Raw genomic sequence first — 17,954 nt, forward strand, 5'->3', positions numbered from 1 at the left:
TTTGAAAAGTTGCCATTGGACTCTAGCTTGGATTTAAGGAGTTTAGAAACCGAGGGCTCAAGAATTGTGCACCTGGAAGCTAATTTAGAGTCTAACAGGGAGATCTTGAAACTCACCCTGAGAAAACCTGGGTGACGTGTCTTTATTTCACTGGAAGGGAAAGAAGGGCTCTGTTAGGATATGACTGCCCTACTCCAAAGCTTCCTCCCCAGGACCGCAGCTGGTCCAGATGAATTTTGTAAGAAAAACAAGCTGATTCCAGCTGGATAGCAAGGGTTTGGACAGATGTCATCTTGTCAGTTCCAGACCAGTCAGACACCTCCGGCCCTTTTGCTGTCTGTCTGTTTGTTTGTAATTGCTGCTGCCTCTGGATTTAAGCATCTGTAAAAGGAAAGGCATGAAATGGTTTGGTTGCTTTCCTGTAGCCGAACTCACCATCCATCTCCTAAGAGCCTCACATGGAGACACAGGGCTTGTAACTAAGTTACAAGCTTGCTGTCACTGTTCCATGGAGATGTTTGGGAAAGCAGCGGGTCCTAAGTGCTAAGGGTTCGAGCAGTGCATTCAGTCTGCACAGTGACAGCTAAGACAGTGCTCCCTGCCCTAGGTGGGGCGAGTTTCTGAAACCTCCCTAGTTGGGCCTGGGGGCGGTCATCGGTGTGCCCGATGGCTCCCTGGGGGGCCCTTTGGGCCAGTTGTGAATGTGCAGTTGGAGGTGACTTCTGCTGGACTCCAAGTGGCACCCGGTGGCCAGCCCTAGCCAGGAGCTGGTGTCACAGCTTCCCTGTAACCTCCCTCCTCCCCAGCCTCTCACACAGTCCTGCAGAGGGTCCTCGGAATCAGTTCCACTGGCATCGTGAAAGTCTTTCAAGATTGTGTCAGACTTGGGGGGGGGGAAACAAAAGGCGAACTTCAAGCTTGGTTTCCCAGGGCACCTTCTTAAAAGGGACTCATGCCCTTGTACTTAAAGGGCTTTATATCTCTCAGTCCTCCTGGCCTGACCTTCTCGGTCCAGTGAGCCACTAACAGCAGGGCTGGGAGCACTCGGTGGTCATGAGCAACAATAAAACAGAGAAATAAATGGGCTTCTCGTTTTTGGGTAAAATCCTGGGTTCTTGCAGTTTCCCCTGAAATGGATCCAGGTCACACGCTCAGTGATGTCATGAAACTGAAAGCCCAGATGTTTGTTCCCCATCAGAAAAGAAAGGGCAGTTCTCTTTACCTCATCTTCTAAATGATCTCCCTAAAAACAAACAGGAAAGTGACATTTAATGGGAATCAATTTCTTAGGACAGCATGATTTTCCTCGCGGGGTCTAGAAGCCTAAGACTTATGGCTACAGAACTACAGAATAATAGCTCATGTGGGGGAAGGAAAGGAGCTTTTGGCTAGAACTTCTGGCTTTATGTGAGGGAAGCATAAGAATATTGTGGGCAGACTTGAGCTTCATGTCCCTGGCAAGTTTGACTCATTAGAACAAAACAAAACAAAAAACTCAGTTGCTTTGTTTCTCCAGAGGTCTTGGTGACTCTGCAACCAAAACAAAAACAAGCCCAGCTGGAGGCAAGCTGCCTGGGCTTGGGGGTGGCTTCCCACCCCATTCAAGGGGGACCTTTTCATGCCAGACAGAGACATCATTCACTTCCTTCCCCAAGTTTACAGAAGAGCACTCATCCGGGCGCCCGGGTAGCTCAGTCGTTAAGCTTCTGCCTTTGGCTCAGGTCATGATCCCAGGGTCCTGGGATCGAGCCCCGCATCGGGCTCCCTGCTCCACGGGGGGCCTGCTTCTCCCTCTCCCACTCCCCCTGCTTGTGTTCCCTCTCTCGCTGTGTGTCTCTCTCTGTCAAATAAATAAATAAAATCTTAAAAAAAAAAAAAAGAGCACTCATTGATGGGGCTGCTTTGGAGTAGCGAGGAGCACGCATCCGAATTTATCCTGGCTTTATCATCTCAGCAGGACCGGGTCACAAGCAGGATATTAGTGGAATGTGGAGGAAAGGAAACCACTGGGCTTGTGGTGCGTGTGTGCATGTGTGCGTGCATAAGTACTCGTGCACACAGAAAATCAGCTGTTTATAGTTGCATTGACATATAACTTTCTGGGTCCTTCCCCAGTTTTTCTCCAGGCTGAAATCTGATACCCGGTCACTTAAATCTTTGACTTCAAACAGTTGCTGAAGGGCCTTTTATCAAGTTCCTCCTCTTTGCTCCCCCTACCCCCCATCACCATGCTTTTCTTTTTTGTTCTTCTGATCTCCCCCACCTTGGTCCCTGAATTCCCTTCTGGCTATTCTTTTTTTTTTTTTTTTTTTTCTTAGACGTGCAGAATTCACGGGGCACCTGGGTGGCTCAGTCGCTAAGCATCTGCCTTCGGCTCAGGTCTTGATCCCAGGGTCCTGGGATCCCTCCTCAGCGGGGAGCCTGCTTCTCCCTCTCCCACTCCCCGCTGCTTGTGTTCCCTGTCTCGCTGTGTCTCTCGCTGTCAAATAAATAAATAAAATCTTTTTAAAAAAGTAAATGAAATCTTCAAAAACTTTAAAAAATTAAAAATAAAAAAGTGCAAAATTCACATTAATTTATTCATGCATTTGACAAATGCTTACTGAGCACCTGTTATATTTTGGACAGTCTTTCAGGCTCAGGGGCTACATCTGCAAACAAGACACGTGAACCTCCATCCTTAAGGGTGTGGTGACAGTGTGATGAAGGGGACAGGTAAGGGCGAGAGTGCCAGAGGTGAGATCAGTAGATCTGTCTTGCTGCCCTGAGCGTCCCCACGGACCAGCAGCCTGAGCATCACCAGAGATCTTATAAACATGCAGACTGTCAGGCTCCACCTAGACCCACTGACTCTGAACCTGCATTTTAACGGGTTTCCCACGAGGGTCGTGTGCCCATTCACAATTTGAAAAACCCTGGAGTAGGCATTGTGGAGCTCTTGATTCCCTGTTTTTAAAACCTGTTATTACTCCCTTCTGAGGGTCATTGGCTCCACCATTCCAGGGACAGGAAGAAGAAAGGCCCAAATTGGGTCACATCACTTACTTGCTCTTTTGCTCTGCATTAGATTTCTAGGGCCACCATAACAAATTCCCACAGACTCAGTGGCTTAAGACACCGGTCTTCTATTCTGTAGGTTAAAAGTTTGGTGGGCTCCTCCGGTTTCTCTGTTTCAAGGCCAAAATCAAGGTGTCGGCCGGGTTGGGCTCTGGGGGAGAACCCATTGCCAGGCTCATTCTGGTTGCTGGTAGAATTCAATTTTGTGGTTGTGGGACTAAAGTCCTATTTCCTTGCTGACTGTTGGCCCAGGGTCAAGTTCCTGTCCTAGAAGCACCTGCATTTCCTGGTTCATGGCCCCCTCTGTCTTCAAAGTCAGCAACAGTGGGGCGACTCCCTGTCACACTTTGCATCTTTCCTGCTTCGTCTTCCACTGCAGCTCTCTGACTCTTTTGCCCTCCTTGTCTACTTTTAAGGGCCTGTGTGATTGCACTGGCCCCCCTGGAAAACCTTAAGTCCATCTACAAAGCCCCTTTGGCCATGTAACGGAACATACAGCCTCCTGGGATTAGGACGTAGACATCTTTGTGGGGAAGGGAGTATTCTGCTCCATCTCTGAAAAAAACCGTAAGTTGCTCTCATTACTGTAATGACCTTAACTTTGAAAATTTATATCTTAATAATAAGAATGGAATGAAATATAACTCTGCCCAGAAATCATTATTTATTAGTTGTAGAAAAAATATTCCAAAAATAGGACCTTTTGTCCCTCCTCAGTTCTGGAAATGTGCTCCTTGAGGGGCAAGTGCTAATCTCATTCCTCTTTGTGTTTCTGGCACCCAGCATGGTGCCTGGCACACAGTAGGTGCTTAATGAATGCAGAAAAAAAATATACACTCGTGGTTACATCCTTGAAATACGGGGATAAGGAAAGTCCGCGATACTTTCTTAAAGGGGCTTCCCTATTAATAATGTCAACAAAAAGCTTAAAAATCCCTTGTGTTACTCCTAAGAACATAGGGTTACCAAGAGCTGGGGGTTGGGGGAGTTGGGGAGATGTTTAAGGGTACAGGCCTGCAGCTAATAAAAAGTTCTGGAGATCTAATGCACACCATAGTGAATATAGTCAACAGTACTCTATTATAAACTACAAAGTTGCTGAGAGAGTAGGTCTTAATTGTTCTCACCAAAAAAAATAAATAAATAAACCAGAATTATGTGAAGGGAAACAGGTGGCAGCTCATGCTACCATGGTAATGGTACTGCAACAGAGAAATGTATCAAACCAACACATCCTATGCTGTAAACTGAAACTGACAGAATGTTATATGTCAGTTACATCTTGCGCAAGACAGTGGCACAGCCAGGAGTAGAGCTAGGATCTGGACCCACAGACTTTGTTGAGAAAGCCTGTGATACTCGTACCTATACCTCTTGGCAGGCTCTGTTGCCTTTGAAACATTTCTCAGAGAAGCCAACCTTGTACCCAGCCTTGAAAAATGAATAGGGATTGGCCAGGTAGGTGTTGTCGGTGGGAGAAGGTGACCATCTGAAAGGATGCTCCAAGTTCTAAAAGCAGCCTGAGCTAAAGACATGGGGCATAAACCCTCCTGTGGGAATGCAGGTTTGGGGGAGCAGGTCCCCACCTTTTCTGTGGGCAGCACTTGAATGGAAAAACAAGGGTCTGCACCTGCAGCCTGGGAAGGGGGCTGCCCATTATAGGATCAGCCTGCACCCACACTGACCCCTGCTCTGCCCTAGACTGCCTGAAGCAGGAAGGGGGCCCCCAAATCGGCAAGCAGCTTTGGTTGTCTTCCAGGTCAGCCTAAAAAATTAGTCCCATTCCACAGATGCTCCCTGATTTCTCCAGAGCCACCATATGTGGATTTCTCCATGTTCTTCCTGTACCTAGTCATGCTTCTGGCACCATCTCTTAGAATAAGAAGTTGTTGAACACCCCTGTTATGAAGCCGCACTTTTTATTTGCTCAGAATTTACCCCTGGTAACCTTTCGGGGCTGTCTTTTAGTTAGGTTAGGACGACAGAGTCAGGGTTTGTGGTTTTTATTGCTGTTTTAGGGGAGGAGCAGATGCAACTGACTTGGGGGGGACTTGTCTTGTGCCTGATGGCTTACAGTATCCTTCCTGATGAGGTGTGTCACCGTGTTAGTTTCTTCTTTGGTAAGATTCTACAGGCACTTAGAGCCATGAGCTTAGAGCCTATCACTTTATAAAGAACCATTTAATTTTTCCATGAAGATATTTGCCCCTCAGAATTCTCATGTACCGGGGCGCCTAGGTGGCTCAGTCGTTTAGTGTCTGCCTTCAGCTCAGGTCATGACCCCAGGGTCCTGGGATCGAGGCCCACATCCGGCTCCCTGCTCAGCAGGAAGCCTGCTTCTCCCTCTCCCACTCCCCCTGCTTGTGTTCCCTCTCTCGCTGTCTCTCTCTTTCTCTCAAAAAATAAATAAAAATCTTTAAAAAAAAATGCTCACCTACCACTTTTCCACTCAGTCGAGGGGCATTCGGAAACCTCCCTCAAGTTGGCATTACGTCACCAACTAATTACCCAAAGGAATGATCATGCTCTGCAGATGGAGACATTTCTGTGCCCTCTTTCTTCCACAAGATTTATAAAAATATGAAATGCAGTTAGTCTCTGGGAACTCTCTCTCTCTCTCTTTTTTTAATTTTCTCATCCCTAGAAGGGCTCATTTACCCAAGCCAATTCCACATGTGTCCCTAAATATCCTTCAGATACCCTAGGGACTCTGTAAAAATAACCTTTGTTATTGGAAACATTAGAAATTTAAATAGTGCTTGCTAATTTCCCTCCCTTTACTTGTCCCTGTGCTCCCCCTTCTCCGACATCTCTGACCGACCCGTACTATCTCAGTCACAGGTGGGGCTCACACCTGCTGCGATGTGGAACTCCTTGGAACTGTGGCTCATCTTGCATTTGGCTATTGTCAGTGGCACCTCGCCTGTAGAGTTGCCTCTCCCTGTACCATTCCAGGGGGTGATGGCAAAAATGCGCCTCCCAAGCAGTCTGTACTTTCGGAGCTTGTCATCCAACGACGCAGAACTCCAGCAACGCCCTCCGATGGCCACAGTCAGTCCGCTCTTTAATAGGAGTAATTGCGCTGCTTATACTGTTTGCACAGAGCAGATGACCCAAGCCTCAAATGAATGTTTGATTTTGCAAGTCATTTTGCCAATTAAATGACGGGGATGTTTGAGTTGGAAAGGAATGGAAGGAGTAACCACTTGAGGGCAGCGGAAATAACAGAAATGCGGGGCCCCTGGGTGGTGCAGCGGGTTGAGCGTCCGACTCTTGGTTTCGGCTTGGGTCCTGATCTCAGGGTCATGAGATTGAGCCCCACGTTGGGGCTCCACGCTCAGCATGAGGTCTACTTGAGATTCTCTCCCTCTCTCTCCCTCTGCCCCTCCCACTCATGTGCTCTCTCTTTCTCTCAAGGAAATAAATGAATCTTTAAAAATAATAGAAATGCCAGTTCCGACCCCATTTCCCTCGCTCACTGCCCCCATCTTCCTAAAGCTGCCAGGGCAACAAGTTACTGCACCACCTGGAAGGCAATGTAGGTACCTCAGTAAGGACCACCAAGAGCCCGAGGCTGAGCCGTCAGGGAACGACCAAGTGTGACTTCCCCAGGCCAGCTTTGGGGAGGGCTGGAAAGTTGGTTTTATAGAAGCCTTCTTTAATATTCCCTATAGATCACTTTTGGTCCGTTAGGATCTACACTATGTTAGCGTAATCAATCTGCCTAAAAGGCACTTCAAGGAAAATTACAGTAAGAATGCCAAAAGAAATTTTGTACTGCATGGAGTTGATCTGTCCACAGACATAACCGAGCCTTTTTACTTTGGGGTTGATTTGTCTGCCTTTTGGATTTATTTGGTTTCTTTCAAGGTATTCCCCCCCTACCCCCAGTATATCTGAAACTTTGGTGATATAGGATGTTTGACTCTGAGCTCAAAATCTCTAAAAGTTATTGGTTAAAAAAGAAGCTTCCCCCTCCCCTCCCCCTCCCCACACACCCCATTTCAATCCCTTTTCTGCAACTACTAAACATCTGTCTTCTGGTTTGTTCCTAGGATGGTCCAGATTCTGCCAGAGGAAACCGGACGAAGCAGGAGAGTGCCTGGCTATTCAGGCTGTGGTACAGCTTTGACCACAAGTATCCTTTTCAGTGGCTTCCCTGTATTTGTGAAACATCGATGGTGAAATTCTCTTAGTGTCAGTGAACAACTCCTGATGAGTAAGGAAGATGTGTGCTTGGTACAGGTATACTCAGTCCTCTCTTGGGCCACATGCAATGTTCATTCATGACCTGAACCAAAATCAAGAGTTGGACGCTTAACTGACTGAGCCACCCAGACTCCCCCAGAAAAAGCATTTGACAAGATCCAACATCCTTTCCTGATAAAAAGAAAACCTGTCAACAAATTAGGTGTAAATGGAATGTATGTCAACATTATAAAGGCCATATATGACAGGCCCACAGCCAACATCATACTCAATGACAAAAAGCTGAAAGCTCTCCTCTGAGATCGGGAAGGATGCCCACTCTTGCCACTTCTTTTCAATACAGTATTGGAAATCCTAGCCAGAGCAGGTAGGCAAGAAAAAGAAATTTGATTCTCCAAATCAGAAGGGAAGAATTAAAATGGTCTCTGCAGATTAAATTTAAATTAAAATTGTCTCTGCAGATGACATGATCTTTTTTAAAAGGTTTATTTATTAGAGAGAGAGTGAGCACGGGGAGGGTGGAGGGGCAGAGGGAGAGAGAGAATCTCAAGCAGACTCCCCGCTGAGCGTGGATCCTGATGTGGGGCTTGATCTCAGGACCCATGAGTTCATGACCTGAGCTGAAACCAAGAGTCAGATGCTTAACCAACTGAACCATCCAGGTGCCCCTGCAGATGACATGATCTTACATATAGAAACCCCTAAAGACTCTACCAAAAAACTCTTTTAAAACTAATAAATTCAGGAAAGTCAGAAGATAGAAAGTCAACAGACAAAAACCAGTTGCATTTCTATACACTAACAATGAACTATCCAAAAAAGATACTAAGAAAACAATCCCAGGGCGCCTGGGTGGCTCAGCTGGTTAAGTGTCTGCCTTCAGCTTGGGTCATGATCTCAGGGTCCTGGGATTGAGTCCTGTGTCAGGCTCCCTGCTCAGCGGGGAGTCTGCTTCTCCCTCTCCCTCTGCCTCCTCCCCCTTGCTCATGCTCGCTCGCTCTCTCAAATAAATACATAAAATCTTTTTTAAAAAAAGAAAAGAAAACAATCCCATTATGATACCGTTAAAAACAATAAAATACTTAGGAATAAATTTAACCAAGTAGGTTAAGATCTATACACTGAAAACTAAAAAACACTGATGACAGAAGTTGAAGAAGACACAAATAAATGGAAAGGTATTTGTGTTCATAGATTGGAAGAATTAATATTGTTAAAATTGCCTTATGAGCCAAAGCAATCTATAGATTCAGTGCATCTCTATCAAAATTCTAATGGTGTTTTTTAAAATAAAAATCGTAAAATTTGTATGGAACACAAATTACCCTGAATAGCTAAAGCATCGTGAGCAAAAAGAACAGAACTGGAGGCATCATACTCCCTGATTTCAAATTATATTACAAAGGCATAGTAATCAAAATAGTATAATATTAGCATTAAAACAGATACACAGACCAGTGGAACAGAATACAGAGCCCAAAAATATACCCTCACGTATTCGATCAACTAATCTTCAACCAAGGTGCTGAGAATACATAATAGGGAAAGGACAGTCTCTTTAATAAATGGTGTTGGGAAAACTGGATATCCACATGCAAAAGAATGAAACTGGAACCCGTCTTACACCACTCACAAAAATCAGCTCAAAATGGCTTAGAGACTTAAATGCAAGACCTGAAGCCATAAACTCCTGGAAGAAAACATAGGAGAAAACTCCTGACATTGGTCTTGGCGATGAGTTTTTGGATTTAACACCACACACATAGGCAACGAAAGCAAAATAAACAAATGGGCCTACATCAAACTAAAAAATTTCTGTACAGCAAAGGAAACCATCAACAACAAGAAAAGACAACCTGTGGGATGGGAGAAAATATTTGCAAATCATATATTTGCTAAGGGATTAATATCCAAATTATATAAGGAACTCCTCCAACTCAACAGCAGAAACCCAAAGACCCCAATTTAAAAAATGGGCAAAGGACCTGAATAGATGTTTTTCCAAAGAAGACATACACTTGGCTGGCAGATACATGGGAAGTTGTTCAGCATCACTAATCATCAGGGAAATGCAAATCAAAACCATGATGAGATCTCACCTCATATCTATTAGGATGGCTGTTACCAAATGTCAAAAGATAACAAGTGTTGGGAGGCTGTGGAGAAAGGGGAACCCCCTCCTACACTGTCGGTGGGATGTAAATTGGTGCAGCCACTGTGGAAAACAGAATGGAGGTTCTTCAAAAAATTAAAAATAGAACTACCATAGGATCCAGCAATCCCACCTCTGGGTATGTATCCAAAGGAGATAACATCACCGTCTCAAAGAGATATCTGCACTCCCATGTTCATAGCAGCATTATTCTCAGTAACGAAGATATGGAAATAACCCAAGTGTCCATCAGTGCATGAATGAATAAAGATATGTGCAAGTGTGTGTGTATATAGTGGAATATTATTCAGCCTTAAAAATGAAGGAAATTCAGCCATTTGAGACAGCGTGGTTGAACCTGGAGGACATTATGCTATGAAATAAGCCAGGCACAGAAAGAAAAACACTGCATGGTCTTCCTTATGGGTGGAATCTAGAAAAGTCAAACTCAGAGTAACAGAGCATAGAATGGTGGTTGCCAGGGGCTGGGGAGTGGAGGAAATGGAGAATGTTGGTCAAAGGGCACAAACTTTCAGTTATAAGATGAGTAAGTTCTGGAAACCTAATGTACAATATGATGACTATAGTTAATAATCTGTATTGTATACTAGAAATTTTCTAAGGGGGTAGATCTTAAGTTTTCACATCACACACACAGAAAAATGGTAACCGTGTGAAGTGATGGATATGTTAATTAGCTTGATTGTGGTAATCATTTCACAATATACACGTATCTAAACATCTCCCACACCTTTAATACGTGCAGTTTTTTATTTGTCAGTCATACTTCAATGAAGCTGAGTGGGGAAGAAATTATTCCTCGAAGAGCAACAGGAGTGATCTCTAAAGTCTCTGAATGTAAATTTTAGCGACAAGGATTTCTACTTGTTTAGTTTGGAGGAGAGAAACTAAGAACAGAAGCAGGCACAAAGTGTCTGAAGAATTAGATGAGGAAGGTGCCCATAGTTCATTCTCTAGCTCCATAGATGATCTCACAAGAAAATGTGGGCTTTGGCTGCATCAGAAGAGGGTTTGGCTGGATGGGAATGATCCCCACAAGGCAGGAAGAGCAAGTGTGGTACCTCCTTCGCTGGACAAGCCTGAAAATGGAAGAGATGGGCTTCCAATTTAAGATAAGAGGCTCAGCCGCACACATAGCTCTCTTGTTGTTCCCAGGCCTCCTTGGAATCACAAAAGAGATACTTTGGAGTATTCAAGACCAAATGTAGAGGTAATTGTAGCAGAGAAAACCATAGCCCAAGACCAAAGCCAGTTTGTCTAGGTGATTTATTAAAGAATGTTGTAACAGTTGCAACAGGCACTTCCTGTGTCCACAGATCAACTGGTAGCTGTTAATTTTCTCTTTAGGCCATAGCTCTCTAAAGAAAGTAGACATACTACCTGGGGAGGGCTTGATAGAGAAACAGATCTTGAGGCCACCAAAGAATATTCTCCCTAGAGTAACCTCCCCCCACCACCCACCCAACTTTGGCGTGGTCAGATTCCCCACCTGCTTGATGAACTGAGAAACTGAATAAAGACGCAGGGGGCATGCCAAAGTCATTCATTCCTATATATGTACCTGCATGTCCTATATATGTACATGTACATATATACATATATATATGTATATATTTTTAAGTAAACCCTACACCCAAGGCGGGGCTCTAACTCATGACCCCAAGATCAGGAGTTGTATGCTCTACCAACTGAGCCAGCCAGGTACCCTGCCGAATATTTATTTTTTAATTTTTCTAATAAAAGCCTTAGAGTTGCAAGGCTTTTCCAGTCACAGTGTAAGAACAGGCTATTAGAAAAAGGAGCAAGCAAATAAGAAACTTTGGAAATTAAACAAAGTTTCTGAAATGAATCCCCAAAATGGATAGTTTAATTACATGGTGGAAACCAAACTGTTGATCTGGGAGATGAAGCTGAGGAAAAAAGCTGTGAGAATTCAAGCACAAAGTCAGAGATGGGCAAGAGAAGAGTTACGAGATGAAGAGGTCCAGAGTCCTTGAACAGAATCTAAAAGGAGAAGACAGAGACTGTGGAGGAAAAGAAGAACCAAAGAAATAATGGAAGAAAAAAAAATCCCTTGGCTAAGGGCAGATTCTTGTCTCCAGAGTGGGAGGGCCCACCTGGTGTGAGCAGCATGAATGGACTCGTTGGAGCATTCCGTAACTAAAGAGGAAAAGCAGGACTCTTCATGGCTTCCAAAGACAAAGACTGGCAGCCTTTAAAGAGAAAGAATCCAGTGTGGCATTAACAAAATTGAAGGTTAGAATACCATGTAGCATTGTCAGAGTTCTAGGATGAAAAGGAAAAGTCTGAGCCTAGAATATTCTACACCCAAGCTGAGTGGGCAAGAAAAGGAGGGTGGCTTTCAGACATGCGGGAGTTGAGAAAGTTTAGCACTGTGCAGACTCTCTAAGAAGGAGGGGGGAAACCCAACAACAGCATAAGGATCAGATAAAACCAAAATCAGATCCAACTAAGGGGACAACAATGAAGAAGTCATTTTTTATAACCCAGAAGTGAACAAGATCAAAACAATTAAAAGAAGATCTTGTAATTCGCAAGACACTCAGGTTTCTCTTCTCACTAACAAAGTTTAAATGACACTGTATTACATTTCTTTTAATAGTGTTCTAGCCACGGGGAACCTGGGTGGCTCAGTTGGTTAAGTGTCTGACTCTTTTTTTTTTTTTTTTTTTTTAAGTAGGCTCCACACCCAACACAGGGCCTGAACTCACAACCCTGAAATCAAGACCTGAGCGGAGATCAAGAGTTGAACGCTTAACCAACTGAGCCACCCAGGCACCCCCTAGTGTCTGACTCTTGATCTCAGCTCAGGTCTTGATCTCAGGGTCATGATTTCAAGCCCCTCACTGGGCTCCACGCTAGGCATGGAGTCTACTTAAAAAAAAAAAAAAAATAATGTTCTAACCACTCTACTTGGTTACAGGGAATAATATGCATATAACAATATTATTACGAATGCTATTTAGTGGTTTTTAACATTTAGACTCAATTCATAGACAAAGTATAGAAAATTTACTTATCAGTTATAAAATAGAATGCAGATGTTATATATCTGCAGTATAAAATTAATTGTAATCAAAATTAGGAAAAACTTGAAGAGGCAGGAGTATAAATGAATTAAATGTACCATCCTTCGCAGGACGGAGTTAAAAGCCTCTGACTAAAGTTTATAAATCAAGAAAGAGAAAAAACTTATTCTTCTGGTGTAGACACACACACACACACACACACACACACACACACACACACACACAGAGTGGAACACTACTCAGCCATACAAAAGAATGAAATCTTGCTATTTGTGACAACATGGATGGATCTTGAAGCTATTATGCTAAGTGAAATAAATCAGAGAAAAACAAGTGCTACACTGATTTCACTGAAATGTGGAATCTAAAAAACAAAACAAAGAAAATCCAGATTCATAGATACAGAGAACAGATTGGTGGTCACCAGAGGGGAAGGAGGTTGGTGGAGTGAAATGGGTGAAGGGGACCAAGAAGTACAAACTTCTTGGGGCGCCTGGGGGGCTCAGTCGGTTAGGTGTCTGCCTTCAGCTCGGGTCATGATCCCAGGGTCCTGGGATCAAGCCTTGCATCAGGCTCCCTGCTTGTCAGAGTCTGCTTCTCCCTCTGCCCTCCCCGCTTATGCTCTCTCTCTCTAGCTCTCAAATAAATAAGTAAAATCTTAAAAGAAAAAAAAAAAAGTACAGGGGCGCCTGGGTGGCTCAGTTGTTAAGCATCTGCCTTCGGCTCAGGTCATGATCTCAGGGTCCTGGGGTCAAGCCCCACATCGGGCTCCTGCTCAGCAGGAAGCCTGCTTCTCCCTCTCCCTCTCCCCCTGCTTGTGTTCCCTCTCGCTGTGTCTCTCTCTGTCAAATAAATAAAATAAAATCTTAAAAAAAAAAGGTAGTACAAACTTCCAGTTATAAAATAAGTCATGGGGATATAATGTACAGCATGGGGAATACAGTCAATAATATTGTATTAATTTTGTATGGTAACTACATTTATTGAAGTGATCATTTTGCAATAGATAAAAAAGCGAAATCACTACATTGTACACCTGAAACGAAAATAATATTGTATGTTAGTTATGCCTCAATTTAAAAAAAAAAAAAAAGGTCTTTGGTGAAGTTGTAATTACCAGAACAACTGGATGGGACAGAGACTTGATATTTCATTTTGGCCCTTCAAAGAACTTGCATATTTAAAAATCTATCTGTAAATGGCTTTTTTCTCTCTTTTAAAGAAGTTGTTAGAGGCCTTTTGTATTTGGGGACTGTGAGAACTTGGCTTTGAACTACCCGAAGCAGGCCACTGAAAGGTAGCCTCGGGGTTCCGATGTGCCTGTATGTTAGTCCTTCTGGAATCCAGCCTTGCTGTCAGCTCCGCAGCTAGACTCAAAGTAGCCAATAGGCCAGCAGGGGCCATTCCCAGAAATGTGGTTGGAGGACAGTGGTCAGAGGGGGCTTGTTCGGTTTCGTAAAGAGGTTCAGCAGAGCCTACACCTTGTTCATCGTGGAGTAATTCCCTACAAGGAGGATACTCCAGGGTCTTCCTTCCGTCTCCTCCCAGAGAAGAAGGCTTTTTTTCTCCTGTGCTGAGCAGTAAATATTGATGGTGCTCAGAGCAGTCATCCTCTGGGGTACAGATGACTAGGATACCTCCTTACCTTCCTTTAAATTCTCTTGGCCGTTTCCGCCGTGGAGGTGGCCATGGGGATCTCCACCTTTTCCATATTGCTGGGGCTGTGGGTACCAGAAACGGTCCAGGCGCTGTCATATCATGACGCATGCTTCCTGGTGCTTCCCACACAGGCTCATGCACTTGACGGCACAGGTATCCACAGACTGACAAATCCTGAGCTCCCAGGGCAGCTGACCTTCACCTTAGGGTGGTGGTCTCAACCGAGGGCAGGTTTGCTTCTCAGGGGACATTTGACAATGTCTAGAGACTTTTTTTTTTTTTAAGATTTTATTTCTTTATTAGAATGAGAGACAGAGCACGAGAGGGAAGAGGGTCAGAGGGAGAAGCAGACCCCCCGCTGAGCAGGGAGCCCGATGCGGGACTCGATCCCGGGACTCCAGGATCGTGACCCGAGCCGAAGGCAGTCGCTTAACCAACGGAGCCACCCAGGTGCCCCGTCTAGAGACATTTTTGTTGTCACGCCTGGGAGAGGGGTCGGGGGTGCTCCTGTCCCTACAGGGCAGAACAGTCCCCTACAACCAAGAATGACCTGACGCCCAATGTCGGTAGTGTCGAGATTGAGAAGCCGATATGCTGTCTCCTGTTTCCAAGACGTGAGCTGGTTGTGTGTCCAAAGCTGGAATGCTGATTGAAACCAAAATTCTCATGCAACATAACAAGGGAGAAGGATGCTCTAATTAATCAAATATTCTTTTTGCCTGCAAAGCGGGAACCGCCAACCTGAGAGTTAACAGTGAATGCTTAAGGCTGACAGGGTGGTTTAATCTTTGATTCAGATTATTGTAGACCCCAAGGATTTTCTGAATTGTACTGGTAAAATGTGGGGGAGGAGGCCTTTTGTGGGTAGCAGCCTGGATGATTTACTCTGGGGGATTTCTAAACACGTTGTGTTGGGTGTGTGTTTTCTTTGCAGACATTTTTTCCTTAAGTCGCTTTTTAAAGTTACTTGAAGCCCATCCTCACACACAGTGGCCCCCCGTTGACCACCACGCTCCCAGCCTGGTGTGGCCTGCTTGCTCGGTGTCTGACCAGTCCTCAGGTGTACGACGTAAGTACGGCGCGTCAGGGGCGTTTTCTTGCTCACTGGGTCCGGGGAGTGTCTTCCCCAGGAAGAGGAAACCTGTTGCTCGCAAGCCTCCAAATCCATGGGTTTTGCATCTCTAAGTAAGATGATTAGAAATGGCCGACTTCCATATGTTGACCTATTTTGCACAGTAACAGGGAAACCTTTTTACCCGGGCTGTGGGGCCCCGTCACGTCCGCAGCTGTGGTAGAAAGAGCACTTGATTTGGAATCCGAACAACTAGATTCAAAGCCAAGCCCTGAGGCCATTTAGGTGTTCTGTGCCTTGGTTTTCCTGTCTGTAAAGTGGGCCTAGTTGTACAGGCTGGCTGTGAGATTAAAGGCTAAGGTACAGAAAGATACTGTGAACCGCAAAGCGTTTAGCAAATGTGAGGGTTCTTTTTGTGAATGCTTTATTTACATTGATATGGTTAGGCCCTTTCCGTTTTCAGATTCAGACTTAGCACAGTATGAAAAGAATATCCACACTGGTGGACATCTGAGCTTTGGGACTGACTTGCGAGCTCCTTATGTGGGTTGCTGGGCAAAAGGGTGGGGAGAGCAAGCAGCTACCCACACAGAAGGACTGGAGGAGAGGGGAAAGGCCCTTCTTCCTCTCTCTTCTGCCACCCTCCTCATCCGGTCACAAATACAACCATTATAGCCTAGGAGAGAAGAACTCCTTAAATTTGTGTAGAGCTTTACAGCTCACAAAGGCCAAGTTTATTCTCTTGGCCATACTGTAAATAATCAGCTACTACAGGGTTACGGAGGAAGAAAGTGCCAAGGTCCCAGGATTAGTAATTGGCAGAGCTGAGACCCTAATGCAGGTTTCAGAGAATTCGCAAACAACCTGCAATTGACTTGATTAGCGTTGAGAAAGCAGAATGCAAAGCCCAGATCTGGGAGAGAAGACCCCTGACCAGTTCTAACGGGGCGGGGCAGCAGGCTTGGGAACGACTCTTTGCATTCGGGTGGTACAGAGGGGCAGGGGGCATAGCTGGGCGGGGGGTGCTGGGGTCTGGCATGCTAAGGAGCAGCCTCATCAGAGATGGGGCGACTTGGTCAAGAAGCAAGAATCTGTCCCCTGTTGCTTTGGGCTGGGGTCCTGACCAGGGTCTCAGTCAGCTACAGACACAGTGAGGCTTGCACTTGAGAGAGTGGGGGCATAGAGTCTTTGAAAAATTAATTGAGGAAGCCCAAGGTGAGAGAGTGGAGGGGCCCCCGGTGGGGTTTGGAGCCCAGTGAGGGTCTCGGGCAGGGCCGCTCTCGCGTGGCTGTTCGACACTCTGTGGTTCTCACCCATCACCTAGAGGGCGTTTGTACTTTTTGGTTTAGTTGGGCCATGTTGAAGATGTTCCTTATTCACTCTTTGCACTAACTCTAAACCACTCAGGTTGGATATCCACCTAGAAAACAGGGTTCTTCCATTCATGAAAGTGACCTCTGGTTGTTTAAAATGGGCACATTCCTGCAACACACGTTTGCAGGGTTATTCAACAGCATCTTCATGGCAGCCTTCAGGGGACAGCTGGCTGCATAATTTTACAAACCTCCAGCTTAAAACTTTCATCAGTCCTATCATCTAGAATTCGAGGAAGTGGATCGGTTTCATCATCTGTGTATCACGTTCATTAAGCTCTGATTTGGAAATCCCTGTCCACTGGGTTTTACCATGTCCTTGTTTCGGGTACTATTTGTCCGGGCTTGTGAGTTTCATAATGGAATGGGTCAACATCCAATTTTGCTTTCTCCTGTTGGTGAATTTGAGCCCTGCTTCCCACTGCCTCGGGTCAGCCAGCGTGGACCACACGGGCTGGTGTGCGGGGGCGGGGGGGGGATGGTGAGGAATGGGGGGGCCTCAGCTGGGCTGCAGTAGGGGGCGTGGCTACATTTGCAGCATTTCCCCTCCAAGCAGTTGCTTCACATTCCTCTCTGTCCTCGAAAGAGTAAAATGCATGCCAGGAGAGTCTCCCCCTGAAAAGGGGGAACTAAGAGCCCTGGCTGCGGTATTTTGACATTATTACATTAGCGCTCGCAGGCACCGGAGAAATGGAACGTGCTAAAACAGGGAACACGATCCCATTTGTTGTTAGGAAAACGATCGTGGGACAGATGGAGCCTCGGGACTTTCTAAATACTGATGGCGAGGAGGAATTTGGGGAGTTTGGAGTGAGTTTTGGAATTACGCTCTGCCTGAGTAGAGGATTCTTACTCGGTTGCACCTTTGCACGCTGCCTCATTCCAGTGAGGATTTGAGGCCACAAGCAACAAGAGTTGCGTGCTCACCTGTCAAAAAAAAGCCGGAGCACTGGGTTAAGAGGAGTCAGGCTGTGGAGCGTGGAGAGGTCGACATCAACTGAGGAGCGATGCAGAAAGCAGGCTTGAGCTTGTCACCAGTGAGTGCACACAGACAGGCTGTGACGGGAGGAGGAGGTCGGCAGGAGGAGGTCGGCAGACCCACGCGTCCTCCCTGGGTGCTGAACAGGCGTTCCTCTGGCACCTGCTGTGGCTTAAGCCCCTCAGGGAAGGGCGCCAGGAAGAGGAGGCGGCCACTGTGCTTTGCTGGTTTCTCACCCAGAGGGGGGTGCAGGTGCAGGCATGCTGGGGAGAATCTGCCCGTGGCCTTGGACAGCGTGACTGGGGGGGGGGGTGGGGGGGGGAGGGTAGGAGGCTGTCGGGGAGGCGGGTTCCGTGCCCTGCACTGAGGACATCCTGCCGCG

The 17,954-nt window shown here is 45.8% G+C and overlaps 1 protein-coding gene across 3 annotated transcripts in view; it reads left to right on the forward strand.

Annotated features, from left to right (window-relative positions):
• SLC9A7 (solute carrier family 9 member A7) overlaps window positions 1–17,954 on the forward strand; it is a 142,700-nt gene that overhangs the window by 106,597 nt on the left and 18,149 nt on the right. For all 3 annotated transcript variants that reach the window (XM_073901873.1, XM_073901871.1, XM_073901872.1), the window contains 2 exons: window positions 7,113–7,195; window positions 15,112–15,217. In XM_073901873.1, the coding sequence (XP_073757974.1) occupies window positions 7,113–7,195; window positions 15,112–15,217 (189 nt within the window). The remainder of the gene's footprint in view (window positions 1–7,112; window positions 7,196–15,111; window positions 15,218–17,954) is intronic.

Source organism: Callorhinus ursinus, unplaced genomic scaffold (assembly GCF_003265705.2).
Source record: "Callorhinus ursinus isolate GAN/ISIS: 27379988/994484 unplaced genomic scaffold, GSC_fseal_2.0 scaffold16, whole genome shotgun sequence".
NCBI classification, from domain to species: Eukaryota; Metazoa; Chordata; class Mammalia; order Carnivora; family Otariidae; genus Callorhinus; species Callorhinus ursinus.